General features: G+C 44.9%; 1 protein-coding gene across 3 annotated transcripts in view; it reads left to right on the forward strand.

The window, feature by feature from the left end:
- Nucleotides 1-8,372: 8,372 nt before the first annotated feature.
- Nucleotides 8,373-13,352, forward strand: part of LOC132074967 (synaptotagmin-9) — a 65,866-nt gene continuing 60,886 nt past the window's right edge. For all 3 annotated transcript variants that reach the window (XR_009418685.1, XM_059475076.1, XM_059475077.1), the window contains exon 1: nt 8,373-8,548. Coding sequence is in view for 2 of the 3 variants with exons in the window: in XM_059475076.1 (XP_059331059.1) it covers nt 8,401-8,548 (148 nt within the window). In the remaining variant the exon portion in view is untranslated. The remainder of the gene's footprint in view (nt 8,549-13,352) is intronic.

Consider the following 13,352-nt stretch of genomic DNA (forward strand, 5'->3'; position numbering starts at 1 on the left):
TTGCTGGCATCAACCACTCCAAGCACCACTGCAGAGACAGCCCTAGGGAACACTGGGACCAGCACCACACTTTACATTTCCCCTCAAAGGTGGGCTCCAGCAGCCACCTGGAATGCTGTTCAGAATCCTCTCCCAAAGGCAGGCACTGTTCCAAAATCAAAATTCATAGCAGCCAGAACAGCAGGATTTCAGTAAAACAGCACCTCACATAGATCACATTGGAAAAGGTGAGGCCAGGAGTAATTTCATCACAGGAAATATTTTTTCCCACAGGTTCTGGCCCAGAGAACAACTTATAATGAGGCCTGTGCCCTCTGCCTTGCTAAAGCAACCTTAACTCTTCTGGCTGCAGGGATATTCCTGGGTTGAACAGAGCTGAAAATGTCAGTGCCTAAAGAAGAAGGAGCTCTGAAAGCTAACAGCAGCTGACATAGGCTGGTGAACATTTCTTTGACAGCTACAGTATTTAGCCAGAAAAGTATGGAACATTAATCTCAATTTCCTATGCAGTCTTTTGGTGTGGGGTTTAGTTCCCAGAGTAATTAATGGCAAGAGAAACCCTTCTCACAGTGAACTAGGTGCTTACCTGATTTCCTAGCAAGCAACTCATGTATTCCAGAAAGTAATCACTTGTGAGGATTTATTTTTAACACAAATTCTGCTGTAATATGAAAGTTCAACCGCTACCGATTGTCAGTTTTCCCTAGATTTAGGCAACAATGTATTTTGGGAGTATGACTCAGGAAAACATTCACATGACCAAGTAAAGCAGGTGGCCAGGACCTACCACACAGCATCAGCTTCATCAGAACATCCTCAGAGAAGGAAAAATAGCTCCTAGCTGTTTGGGGATGTGATCACAGGGTGGAAGAAAAAGCTGTTATAAGGTATAAGTTACATTATTACAACAAATAAAGCAAACTGCAGCGTCTTTTGCCTCAGCATCACAAAGAGATACATTTCTAAAAAAACACAATTCTGCTGATGGAAGTGTTTATAATGTATTGAAAAAACTCATTTACACAAGGGACTCAGTCACAAGTTTAAATTATGCCTCTGCCAAAGAAACAGCTTACCTGGTTCTCCCTCAAAAGTATCTCACAGAGCAGCACAGTTCATTTATTCCCCCAGTGTTTCAACTGCAGTAGGGCAGAGGAGCTGTCTGCTAGTCTGTTGGGAAGGGAGATGCCCAAGATCCCATAAAATTCTCTTTGTCCTTGTGCAGATTGATGCCCAGCCATGGGTGCTGTGGCTGCACAGGAGCAGGAGGCTGGCACACATTGCACCGAGGTACCACAATGTGGCCAAAGCATCCTGTTCCCCTGGATTCCTTCCTCTCCTCCTTCACCTGGATGAAAGGGATTTGTTATTGTTCCCCTGGAATCCCTTCCTTTCCTCCTTCACCTGCATAAGAGGGATTTGCTATTGTTCCTCAGGATTCCTTCCTTTCCTCCTTCACCTGGATGAGAGGGATTTGTTATTGTTCCCCTGGAATCCCTTCCTTTCCTCCTTCACCTGCATAAAAGGGATTTGTTATTGTTCCTCAGGATTCCTTCCTCTCCTCCTTCACCTGCATGAGAGGGACTTGTTATTCCTGTCATTCCCTTGCCCAAAAGCAAGGCTGTGCCCAAGTCAGCTGTTACACAAACTGGGCAGTTTCAAGGTAAGTTTGTCATCCTTAGCCAGAGACTTGAGGAAAGGATTCTGCCTCAGGATCCTCACAGCAGCATTCCAGGACTCCTCCACATGTTCATTATACCGCAAGAGTTCTATTGTCATTACATTCCAGAGTTTTGTACCTCCTTGATGTTTCTCATAGGTGTCTCCTCTAGACACTGGCCCTTCCTTGTCTTCACAGGAGCCAACTGACTCCAGTTCCCCTTACAAACGGCCAACCCACTCTTTTGTGACATTCTTCTTATTGGCTACAGCTGTGGCCTGTTAACATCAGGCCTGCTCCTAATCCTTAATAACTGGCTCTGCTGCAACTCTCTAGGGGGTAAGATGGCTTTCTATACTACATTTATTTACTGATGTTCTATCCCCCTACACCTCCAGGGGCAGCCCTGGTTCACACTGGAAAGCACCTGTCTTTAGGGACATGGGTTGTTCCCTTTAACTGAAACCAGAAGTGTTCTGGCACTTGAAACAGTGTGCATGCATGTGCTACAACTCTGATTTGAATTCCTGCTTGTGGCAAAAGGGATTTTTAGCCCAGAACAGACACTATTTCTACATTTCCTACCTCAAGAATACCTTGCAGAAAGCATATTCTTGATGCAGTTAACTGACTATTTTTAACTAAAACTGCCTTCTGGATGGACTCCAGTTTATTTGATTGTATGTTAATCAGAACTAAAGACAGATCTAAAAGGAATAAAAACTTTCATCCTTCCACAAGGAGACTTGTGGATTTGTTTCACTTGCATGCAGATCCCATCTGACCTGTCAATTAATTTAAAATGTTTTCTCGATGTAGCTATCTTTCAAAGAAGTCCATGACTACAGAAACACATGTGATATCTGTAAGTTACAAAGCATTAATTTTCCATGACTCAAAAAGGAGGGGTTTTTTCTTGGATATTAAGAATTTGGTGTAAGCTTTGGTTTCGTTTGGGTTTTTTCCTTTTTTAGGTTAAGGTTCTGTTATCTCTTAAAGTTCAAGGATAAGGGACCATATCCTCCTCACCGAAAGTTACTTCCTTAGCATTCTCTTAAAAATTCATCATAAAACCAGCAAACATTTTAATTTCTTTCTTTTGGTTAGGAAATGTTAATTTGTAGCTGCAAGCAGCTGAGTGGAAATACATTAGCAGAGCTTTCCAGCAGTCCACATTATGACTGAGCTCAGATATTTACTTATATGAACTATACCACTCAGTGAGACTGTCAATAAGAGTTAATTAAATAAAAGTTCTACTAGACAGTGTGACAACAATTTTCAGGCTATATTTTTTTTTTTCTGCAGATGAATCTGCTTTTTGGACTAGGTAAAAATGCTTTAGAGGTAATAACATTTACTTTATTCAGTGGCTTTAAGAAATTATGAGCATGGTTCAGGTTTTATATGGAGTCCTGAATACTGGCTAGATTCTCACAATTATAACATTTTTCTGGGCAAGATACTTTCAGTGACGGGTATTGCATCATCATTTCACCTTGCAGAAAATAGGCTCTATATTTTATGCATTTACAAATTCTCAAATGATATTAACTTGGGGTTTTTTACTTATCGGCTGCCAATGCATAAAATGCAGGATCAGCTCCTATTGTTATTGTCTGGCTTCCATAAGCATTTTAACATAAATAACCAATTTCAGGGTGAGTTAAGATACCTCATTCTCAGGAGGTTCTTTTCTGACATCAAACTTTCACCTTCCCTGAGGATTTGGATATTCCAGCACGTGAGGGGAGGAGAGTAGGAAGAGTGCCTCATACTCAGCATGATGACTCCATTAACTTTCACTGGACTATCTTCAACATTCAGATCCAAAGTTAAATTCTGATTTATTAGTGTAGCAGGCTATCTGTGGCTCCCCTTGGAAGCAGAAAGGTCCTTCAATGGTTTTTGTGTGTTTATTTGCAAGAACAGAGAGCTGGTGTTCAGGGATGGAAAGCCAGATAAAATTGCAGAATCCGAAGGGGAGATAAAAACCACTGACTGCAGAGACAAGACTTTCAATCCATGTGAGCAGTCAATAACAGAAACCACAAACCACAGACTTGGGAATGCAACAATTCTCCTCAAGCTCAATTCACTCTAAAGGCTGAATTATTCAGTACACTTCTTTTTGTTCTCCCAGTAGAGTTTGCAAAAGCTGTCAAAGGAAGAGATTGTCAAATTAGAAGGCAAATCAGAAGAGATGTGTTTTCCTCCCTCTTTCTCAGGTTTTAAGGAAGCTTTCTTAAAACAGATTAAAATTGCATGTGACATGCTACAGCACCCAGAGTACTCTTTGTTAACAATGTGAATGGTATAAAGATCAAGAAAAAAATGGTAATCTGTTATAAAGAGGCCATGAAAGTGCTCCCTCATACCAAAAAGCTTGTGTTCGTGTTGAGCTGTTTACAGCCTTCTGCACAGTGTCCCTTACTCTGAGCTTGCAACTTTTCCTTAGGCAGCAAAATTTAGTCCAATGGCAGCATGGGGAAAAGAACAACTGAACAGCAACAACAAAAAAAAAAGGAACCATAAAAATCTCACTGATGTGCTGCAGTCTTGTTTTTGCTCATAACCTCCATTCAGACAACTCATTCTTTATCCATACCCCTTCAGCTCACTCTGTGGAACATATCTGAGTCCCAGTTGTAGCAGGACACTGGCTGTCAGATGTACACTCCTAATGCTCTGGTACAGCACAGCTTCTAGTGACACTTGATGGCATCTCAGACATTTGACACACTTTTCCTCTGCTCAGGAGGGACACTTGGCTTTTCCTTCAGGACCTGCTGTGAGAAAGCTCCCTACCATCATTCAGAAAACCCCAAAATGACATTTTACTCACTCTGACACAGGAATAGCTCACAGGCCTCCTGCAGAGGAAAGTACAAAGATTGGTACTATCCTAGCATTTAACACTGGGTTTATCCATTACATTTTAAAAATGTGAGCACGCATCAATAAATGACATGTGAGTTCAAACAAAAAGCCCTAAGATTTTATAAAAACCATAAGGAAAATACACTACTATCCCTTCTGTCATCAGAGTATGTAATTCTGATCTCAAAATCTTCAAATGACTCCATTATACTCAAGGACTATTTTTTCGGGTTAACACCATCAAAGTGATGATACCACCTTCCCTTTAGGTAACACTAACTTGTTCCCATATGACCTCTAGAAGTCAATGATGAGGCAAAGCCCATATGGGGAACATACCTATTTTCTAACTAAACTCCCCTTAAAAGAATTCCTAAAACCTTCTGTGAAGAATAACTAACTCATCTCAAGAATGACACTGCTCAGAAAACATCATCTCAAAACAACAACCAGTTGTAGTCACTCAGAATTCCATTCTCTTGTATGTTTACCTAAGCATTTTCTACTTTTCAGCAGCAGCAGAAGATATATCCATTAAGAACAGAAGAGTGACTGTAAATAAGAAGGAGAATGAGCCAGACAGTCTGGCACAGCCAATAACAGAAACATTTTTGACAGATATATTAATCCTTGGGCCTACAATGGCATTTCCCTTCTCCAGCCTGGACTAGAGGTGACTGCCTTTGGTGGAATGGCCTCCTTTAACCACAGCAATGTTCTCCTTGCTTTCAGCCATTTTGTCCTTCTATTTAATGACAAACTTTGAATTCTTGGGATGAAAAAATAAGCCTTGCTTGTTGTGTTCCATTAGAGACTTAGCTGTCCTATGTGTTTCCTGGATTTCCTGAAACAACGCTGGCCTCCCTTCCTCCCTTTTTTTAAAGAAAAAGGTACTCCCATGATTAGCTGTGCCCAAATGGGCAAATGGAAGTCAAGCAATTACAAACACTCAGCACAAACACTTGATAAGTTCTGGTTGCAGCACAGCCATAACAAAAATTCTGATGCAAGCTGCCTTACTTGCTTCCAGAAATGCATTTGTTTCATGAATGCCTCAGCTTTGAAGGTGACTTCATTGCCAGCAATCCTTGTGCTGCTGCCAGAACACTGGGGAAAAGCTTTATTTCAGGAAAAGAAAGACGAATGTGTCAACTGATGATGACAGAACTGTTGTAGGTCAAACAGTTAAACTTATTCTGACTCCGTGTGTAGCAGGCTTGGGGATTTTTTTGAGTACACTGTGTTGTGTGAGGGCAGCTTGAGCTAAACAGGAAAAAACAAAATAGACTTACTGTGTCAGTAAAGACTGTAACTCTCGGGATAAGGTTAATAAGAGCATCCCACTGCATCACTTTCATTGACCTTCTAGGACCAAAGTTAATTAGTGCAGCACTCATGAGGGATCTCAAATGTAACATGGTCACCTTGACTGGGGAAATCTGCTGCTGACACAGGAGCAAACCAGGAGTGCCTGCAAGAAGACAAACATGCAATCAATGATAACACACTGGCAGATACAACCGCTTCTCAGAGGCAAGATCAGGAGGGAAATGTTGCTCTTGCTCTGAGACACAGCTGATTACATTTCCTGCTGTTATCTCCAGAGACGTGGGCATTTGCTCACACAGTGCACTTAGAGCTCAGAGCTTTGGAGAATAGATGCCTTTGTTTACAAGCAGTGATGTCCAAATAGTTTCTCTCCTCTGGCAGACTGAAAAATTTCCATCTCCAAGCACCTGTATTTCAAGCATTTCAGCACCTTCAAATTGCTGCTATTCAAAAAAATGAAGCAAGATTTTTGTTATAGGAGAAGGATAAAGAAATTACCACTTGATCACCAGGCTGCCCAGAGCTCACTCTGCAGCAAGCCTGAATCCCAAGCTAGCAATGGCCTTGTGGTCCCACAGGATAAAAACCACACTCTGGCATTAATATCCCTTTACAGTTGATATATTTGTCTGTCCTGGAGAGAGGTCAAGCTATAGAACAGCACAGCTGTCTTGTTCAATGCCAAACTACCAAATTATAGCTAAATAATATGAAAAATAAAATAAAAATTATAGGCAAATTGTTTACAGTAATTAAAAATCTGGTCACACACGACCACTGGGCTTTGTATACAGATATCTCTGATAGCTTTGACAGCTTTGAGGGTTTACATACATACAAATAATCTGATAGTCCTCTTGAACCTGTTTTTTCCCTAGAAGACATTCTGGTGCCTCTAGGTCTATGAAGCTCTTTAAAATTTGACCCTTCTTCACTGCAGAAGGGTAAGCAGCAGGATGGCAGTAGTTTAGTTTCAGAGGAAGAGCTCTGACTGACAGCACCTCTCACAAATTGTCCTTCTCCCTGCATGCTTGGAAAAACAAACAAATGACATTGGTTCATCCAGCACCAAGATGAGCATTTGTGCAGCATTTATTGAGACTAGCAGAGACTTTCAGTTAGATGTAAAAACACATACTGATGGCACCAAAATCTCTGGCCCTCAAAAACATGATTTCAATGGTAACAACTGTAACAGCTATACACTATTTTATTATCTACTATTAATTCTTAACAATGACAAGCCAGCCTGAGCGAGTCGCCTGGTTACTGGTGGAATTGTGCCTGGTTTATACAATCATGTTTTACAGATATCATTTTTATATTAAAAAGGGTGGAGAGGTGGAGGAGGGAATGTCTTTCAGACATAAGCAATGTTGCCAAAGCACTAGGAGGCAAGTTATATTAGTAAACAACTTTTCTAATTAATACCCTCTCCTCTCCCAAAATGCATATCATTTTGATGATACACTTTTTTCTTTAAGAAGAAAAAAAGCGTCTACTAGAAGATGATGCTATTTCTAGAACCGTTATCAGCAGTCTTTAAACGGGAGGCTGAACATCCACACCAGTCTGAACTTCCCAAGCTTACCGTGGCCTTTGATATTTGCCTGAAGTATTATAAAAGGGAGAGAGAGAGAAAAAAGAAATGAAGTTAAATGGAGCAGCCAGTTTCTCAGCTTTTCCCCTCATGACACCCACCAGCCTCCCAGCCTACAAACCCAGAGAGCGAAGCAGCACCTTACGGATCTCCTACTTGTCAGGATAAACATGCCTAATGGCAGACATCTCCTCAGCCCCCTCCTCCTCCGCCAAGGCTCTCCTGCCCTCCCCTCCGGCTCTGCCTGGCTCTCAGGTGCCTCAGCTTTCTCAGCCGCGCTTTAACTCTTATTAACCCGTCCGTACGAATCCGCGGAACGAAGATCGCTGCTCCGCCCGGGCTACATCTCTAACACTTTCCCCTGCCGGCTGCGAGGGCGCGCGTTCCGGACAGCGAGGCGTTCGCTCGCACTCCGCCGGCTCCGGAGCGGGCACCGAGCCGCAAGGGCGCCCGGCCCGGGACGAGCGGGCGGAGAGGGCCGGGCCTGCCCGCCATGGGGAGGCGGGGGACGGGGCGCCGTCCGTCAGGACACGCGCTCCGCCAGCCCCGGCGCCGCCTCTGAAGTTTCCCCCGAGCAGCGTGCGCGCTGGGGGCCCGGGCCGGTCCTGCCCCCGGGGCGGAGAGGGGCGCGGCGGCCCCCGCCCGCTCCCCCGGCGGCAGCGCTGCGCCAGCGCGGCTGGGCGGCCGCGGCGCCGGCGCTCCCCGCCCTCGCGTTCAACTGGTGGGACCCCCGTGCGCCCCCGGCCGCGGCACCGCGGGGAGCGGCGGGCGGCCCGGCCCGGCCCGGCCCGGCCCGGCTCGGCCCGGCGGGGCGGGCGCCGCCGGCTGAGGAGGATGCGGGCGGCGGCGCGGCGGCCGCAGGCGGGCGGCGGGCAGCGGCGCGGCGCCTGACCGCAGGGCTCCGCTCCGCTCCCGAGGATGCTGCGGGGCGATGCCCGGCGACAGGGAGGACGAGATCTGCCAGAAAGCGCTGCAGCTGCTGGCCGAGCTGTGCTCCGTCGGGGCGGTGGAGAACGAGAACTGCCGCGATTTCATCTACTACCTGCGGGACAGAGCCCGGCCCCGCCTCAGCGACTCAGGTACGGCCGCCGCCCTCGGGGGCGCGGGCACCGGCGGCCTCCCTCCGGCCCCGGCTGCGGGAGGAGGGCGAGCTCCCCCGAGCATCCCCGGGCTGCCGGAGCCGCGGGGAGAGGCCTGCCGGCGCAGGGAAGGAAGGAGGTGGCGGGGAGGATGCTCCGGGGCCGCGGGTTTGCCGGGGGAGGACGCCGGTGCCCGGTGCGGGCTCGGTGCCGCCGGGCTGGGTTTTAGCCCGAGCCCGAGCCCGCGGCGGGTGCGGCAGCGCGGGGGGCGGGCGCGCAACTTCGCGCCCGGAGCGGGTCGGAGCCGCCCTGGCCGGCGCCGCCGGGGCTCTGCTGCAGTGCCGGCGGGCCGGGGCTGCCCCGCCGCTCCGCCGCCGCTCCCCCGGCCCTCCTGGAGCTCGGGGTGAAGCGGCCAGGCTCCTCGCAGCTCGGTTTGACTGGAACGCGGCTTAACGCAACTCCCCGTGTGTCGCAAGCTAACAAGAGTGTTCCTCGCGTTCCTGTGGCAGATGTGGGGCTGCGGGTCTGACAGGATGCGCGCTGGGTTGGTTTGTGTGTGTTTGTCAGGGTTATGGCTTCCACATCGTGGCATAACAGTCTTACTTAAAAACTTTAACTTAAGGAAGCTTTCTCATAAGGAGGCTGAGCTCCAGCTGGACAAAAGCAGAAAAGATTGAGGATTTGTCTCTGGATGCCAGGGAAGGGCAAATTGCGGTTTAGATTAGGAGCTTATTATATTTGTTTTTACATTATCAAGTTGAGGTTGCTAAGTATGGGGAGAAATTTAGTGAGTTAAGACAGAAGCTGATAAACCTTTGCACTACTGGGAAGCCTTGCTGTTAGATCAGCAAGTCATCACAGCACAGTATTCCTTGCTTCATTATTCTCTGAAATAAATCAGTCCATTTAGCACAGGGCAGTCTAATGACACTCTTTTCTGTAATTCAGTATCCCGAAGTAACACTCAGAGTGCAACTTCCTGACAAATCCTTGGATATGCTGGAGGCCTGGAGAAAACAAGTAAAACTAAATAAAAAAATACTCAAGGGAGGAAAAAGATGTGCTGTCACAACAAATGAATAAGGAATTTTCCATCATTCAGTTTGCTTGTATCCAAAGCTATTTGCAGCCATTCTGGCTTTTCACTACTTAAAATATTCAAATTGGAGTGATTCATGCAATGTTTGATAGGGTTTCTTTAAAAGTAGACAAATTTAATTGTTTGGTTCATATAGGCAGATTTAATTACTTTGTTCATATAAGCAGTAATTTCAGGACAGACACCTGTGATTTTCTGTAATTTTCATTTACTAAAGGATCAGTCATGTATTTGTATCAGGTCATGATTCCAAAGCCATCTGCTTAAATCAGTGCTCGCTTTGGATACAAAACTACTTGAAATGCATATGGAGACTTTAACCCCCACCACTTGATAATAGCTTTTCAGATTTCTTTCAGAAGCTACCTGCTTCTTTTTCTTTTTTTTTTTTTTTTTTTTTCCATCAGCCTCAGGCAAAAAGAATACCTGGCATCTGTTTGGGAGCGATTTTAAAACACGGCGTGCTCAGTAAAAATTTATCACCTATACCTAAAGATGATAAAAAAAAAAAAAAAGAAAGAAAAAAAAAAAAGAAAAAGTGTGTTTATTCCTACCTGTTTTGCTTGAACTGTTATTACACAACAGCCTTCCGGTGTTGTTGTGAACCTGCTCGATTTCACAGAGCAGCAGTCCCTAACCTTTGCCAGCCAATGTGCAACAACACTGAGCAATTACGCTGCAGGCAGCATCTTCCCATTGGCCTCCATCTGAACGCTTTTATTTTTTGCAGCTGCAGCCGGTCTCAGAGGGTCTGGCAGGCAACACGTTACCCACAGACCCTGGCTTGGGAAATGGTTCTGTGAGGTGGCCGCGTCGGGGATTCATTCATTTACCTAATCTTGTGTTTCTTTGATTAAAATGTGTTTCTTACCCCAGTATGGCTGTGCACGTGGTTTGTTTAGCTGGGCTGTAAGAACGGAGTGCACATGACTTCCAAAATGAAGCAATACGACTCGCAGTGAAAGGGAATAATAATATAAATAACACTGACCAGAGCCGGCTTGCTGTGTGTAGTGAGTTTCATTGACTTAACGAGGGCAAAGCGGCCTTTAAAAAGCCCTGGCAGCTGATCCATTTCCCTTTCCAGCCACTAGAGGCCTGAACAGGGATGTGGAGAAAAGTAGTGCTGAAGGACAGCATCTCCTTAGCAGAACTGGGCGAAGGATGGAGCTGTCCGTGCTCCAGCTCCTAGCCTCGAGCTGTGAATGTGATGTGCTTGAGTAACTGGCTCTCAGGCCGCCCAGAACAGCAATCTGAAAAGATCTACAGCATCAGAGTGGAGAAAAGTGCATGATTGTGGAGAACTGGGTGAAGGATGGAGCTGTTCGTGCTCCAGCTCCCAACCCCGAGCTGTGAAGGTGGTGTGATTGAGCTCTCAGGCTCTCAGGCCGCCCAGAACAGCAATCTGAAAAGATCTACAGCATCAGAGTGGAGAAAAGTGCATGACTGTGGGGAACTGGGCAAAAGTGCATGATTGTGGAGAACTGGCATGATTGTGGAGACCTGGGCAAAAGATGAAGCTGTCCTTGCTCCAGCTTCCTGCCCCCTGCACCTGTGAAGGTGATGTGCCAAAGTCAAACTGAGTAACTGGCTCTCAGGCCACCCAAAAGAGCAATCTAGAAAGATCTTCAGCATCAGAGTGGAGAAGAGTGCATGATTAAGTGGCTGATGAGGTACATGACCAGGTGTTGTGCAGGAATTAGAGCATGGGGATGTGCTTTGAAAAGAGTTTCTGAACTGAAGTAGGCACTTGCCTGAATCCATGGTGGGTACGGACAGTTCTGCAGCACCTTTGGCCGAAGCCGTTCATGGATGTTGGCTCTGTCCCCTGTCAGGACACGCTGGAAAATCCCAGCCCTAGGTGGGGAAGGAGGGAGCTGAGGGGCTGCTGAGGCTGGTGCCAGCATCTGTGTCCAAGCTCAGCCTCCTGGTGCCCTCAGCCCCAGCACGGAGCAGCCAGATCCCTGGAGATCCTCTCCTGGTATCTGATGCCCTTGGCTGTGTGGCTCAGGCCAGGAGGGGACTGCATGCCTGTGGTGTGTGCCACATCTTTATTTTTCAGTTCTTCAGGGTATTTCAGTGTTTTTCCCCTGTGTTGGGGAGTGCTGCACGTGCTTTGGGCACGAGTTTAAGGGTTAATGAGATCTGGGTTTAACAGGCTGGTCCACTGGATTTCAAGGGTGACACGAGTGAGTCAGATTTTAAAGCTTTTCAGAAAACTGAAAATGCAAATTAGGCATTTAGTGAAAAATCTTCAATTAGTTCAATAAGAGTTATATGTCAGAGCAACCTTGAAAATCCCCAAAAGGCATCCTTAAGCATTTAGATACCTTAATAAGCTGACTCGTTTTCTGTTCCATTGTAAAATGTCAATAATATTTCTGTATCACTGAAGGGCTTCGTGAGGGGGAATTGCAAAGTCTGAACACATCAGGTATGTAATACATTCATAAAGGAGAGTCAGATGGACCTCTCAGAGGATTCAAGTAAAAACAATGTTTGTCATATGGGCATTTGAAAACAATCACTCAAGATCACGGAATATCACCCCATGATACATGATAAAGCAAATATTGTAGAGGAGGAATGAGCAGAAGAATTTCTTGAATGTGTCAAAAAGAGAAATCCAGTAAACCAAAACAACAACAGCAAAATCGTGAAAGCAGAAAATCTTGATAGAGAGACTGACCATTAAAAGGAGAATTAGGACAAAAAAGCTGTTTATGAAATAAAGGTTCTAACAAAATTCACTAATCATAGTGAATTTTTCATTAATTTTGTAGTGGAAAAATTATATAAATATAAATAAAAAAGTAAAGTTTTCTGTTGCTTTGGGTTGCACATTTTGAGGATGAGCCATCAAGGTCTTATAATACTCTTAATTACATTCTTTAAAATTGACTAATAGATACTAAAACAGAATACATGATGAATATTGTGGGCATAGTGATGGCATAAAGTGTTTTACAGGTCATAAGTATGAGATAATTATTTCACAGTGATAGAAAGCCAGATTTTAGTACTTGAAGGACGTAAAGATAGTTGACAGTCAAGAAATTAAAAAATCTGGGAGTGGAAATGTGATGGATTTCAAAGAAAAAAATGTATGAGAAACTGCAATTATGGTCTTGCAGTAGAATTTATGCATTTTATGAATCAGTACTTTACTTTTTCGTGTCTACTTTCAGCTTCAGGACAGAGAAAAGCACAAAGAAAAGAAAGGCAAAGAGGCTTCAGCGTGGCCTCCCATCCCTCTGGTGGGATGTGAGAGCCCAGGTTTTCTTGGAGGGGGTTGTTCCAGTAGGCTGCTCATTGCCTAGAAAGTTAACACTTGCAATTAAATTGTACCTCAGAAAGTTTCCTTTTAATTCAGAATGGACTTGAAAAACAAAACCTGTCTTCAGTAATAGTTTGGTTCCTTAAAAAGGTGTTTTAAAATTTTTATACCTTAAATTGCTTCCTGATTTATTCCCACCTCACTCCCCAAATTTTCCAGGAGCATAACAAGCTGTGGAGTTTCATCAGGATGTTAAATACATCTCCTTTCATCTAGATAAATTTAAAAAGCATTTGCAAGTTTTAAAGACTTGAAAAACATTTGAGTGGGTGAAATAACTTCCAGTGTGTTTTTTCATTTTATTTTCCTCACTGTGAGCTGTTGCTCTCCTTATTTTTAAATTTTCTTTTCCTGATAGTATTCAATGT

Source organism: Ammospiza nelsoni, chromosome 6, assembly GCF_027579445.1.
Source record: "Ammospiza nelsoni isolate bAmmNel1 chromosome 6, bAmmNel1.pri, whole genome shotgun sequence".
Lineage (NCBI taxonomy): Eukaryota > Metazoa > Chordata > Aves > Passeriformes > Passerellidae > Ammospiza > Ammospiza nelsoni.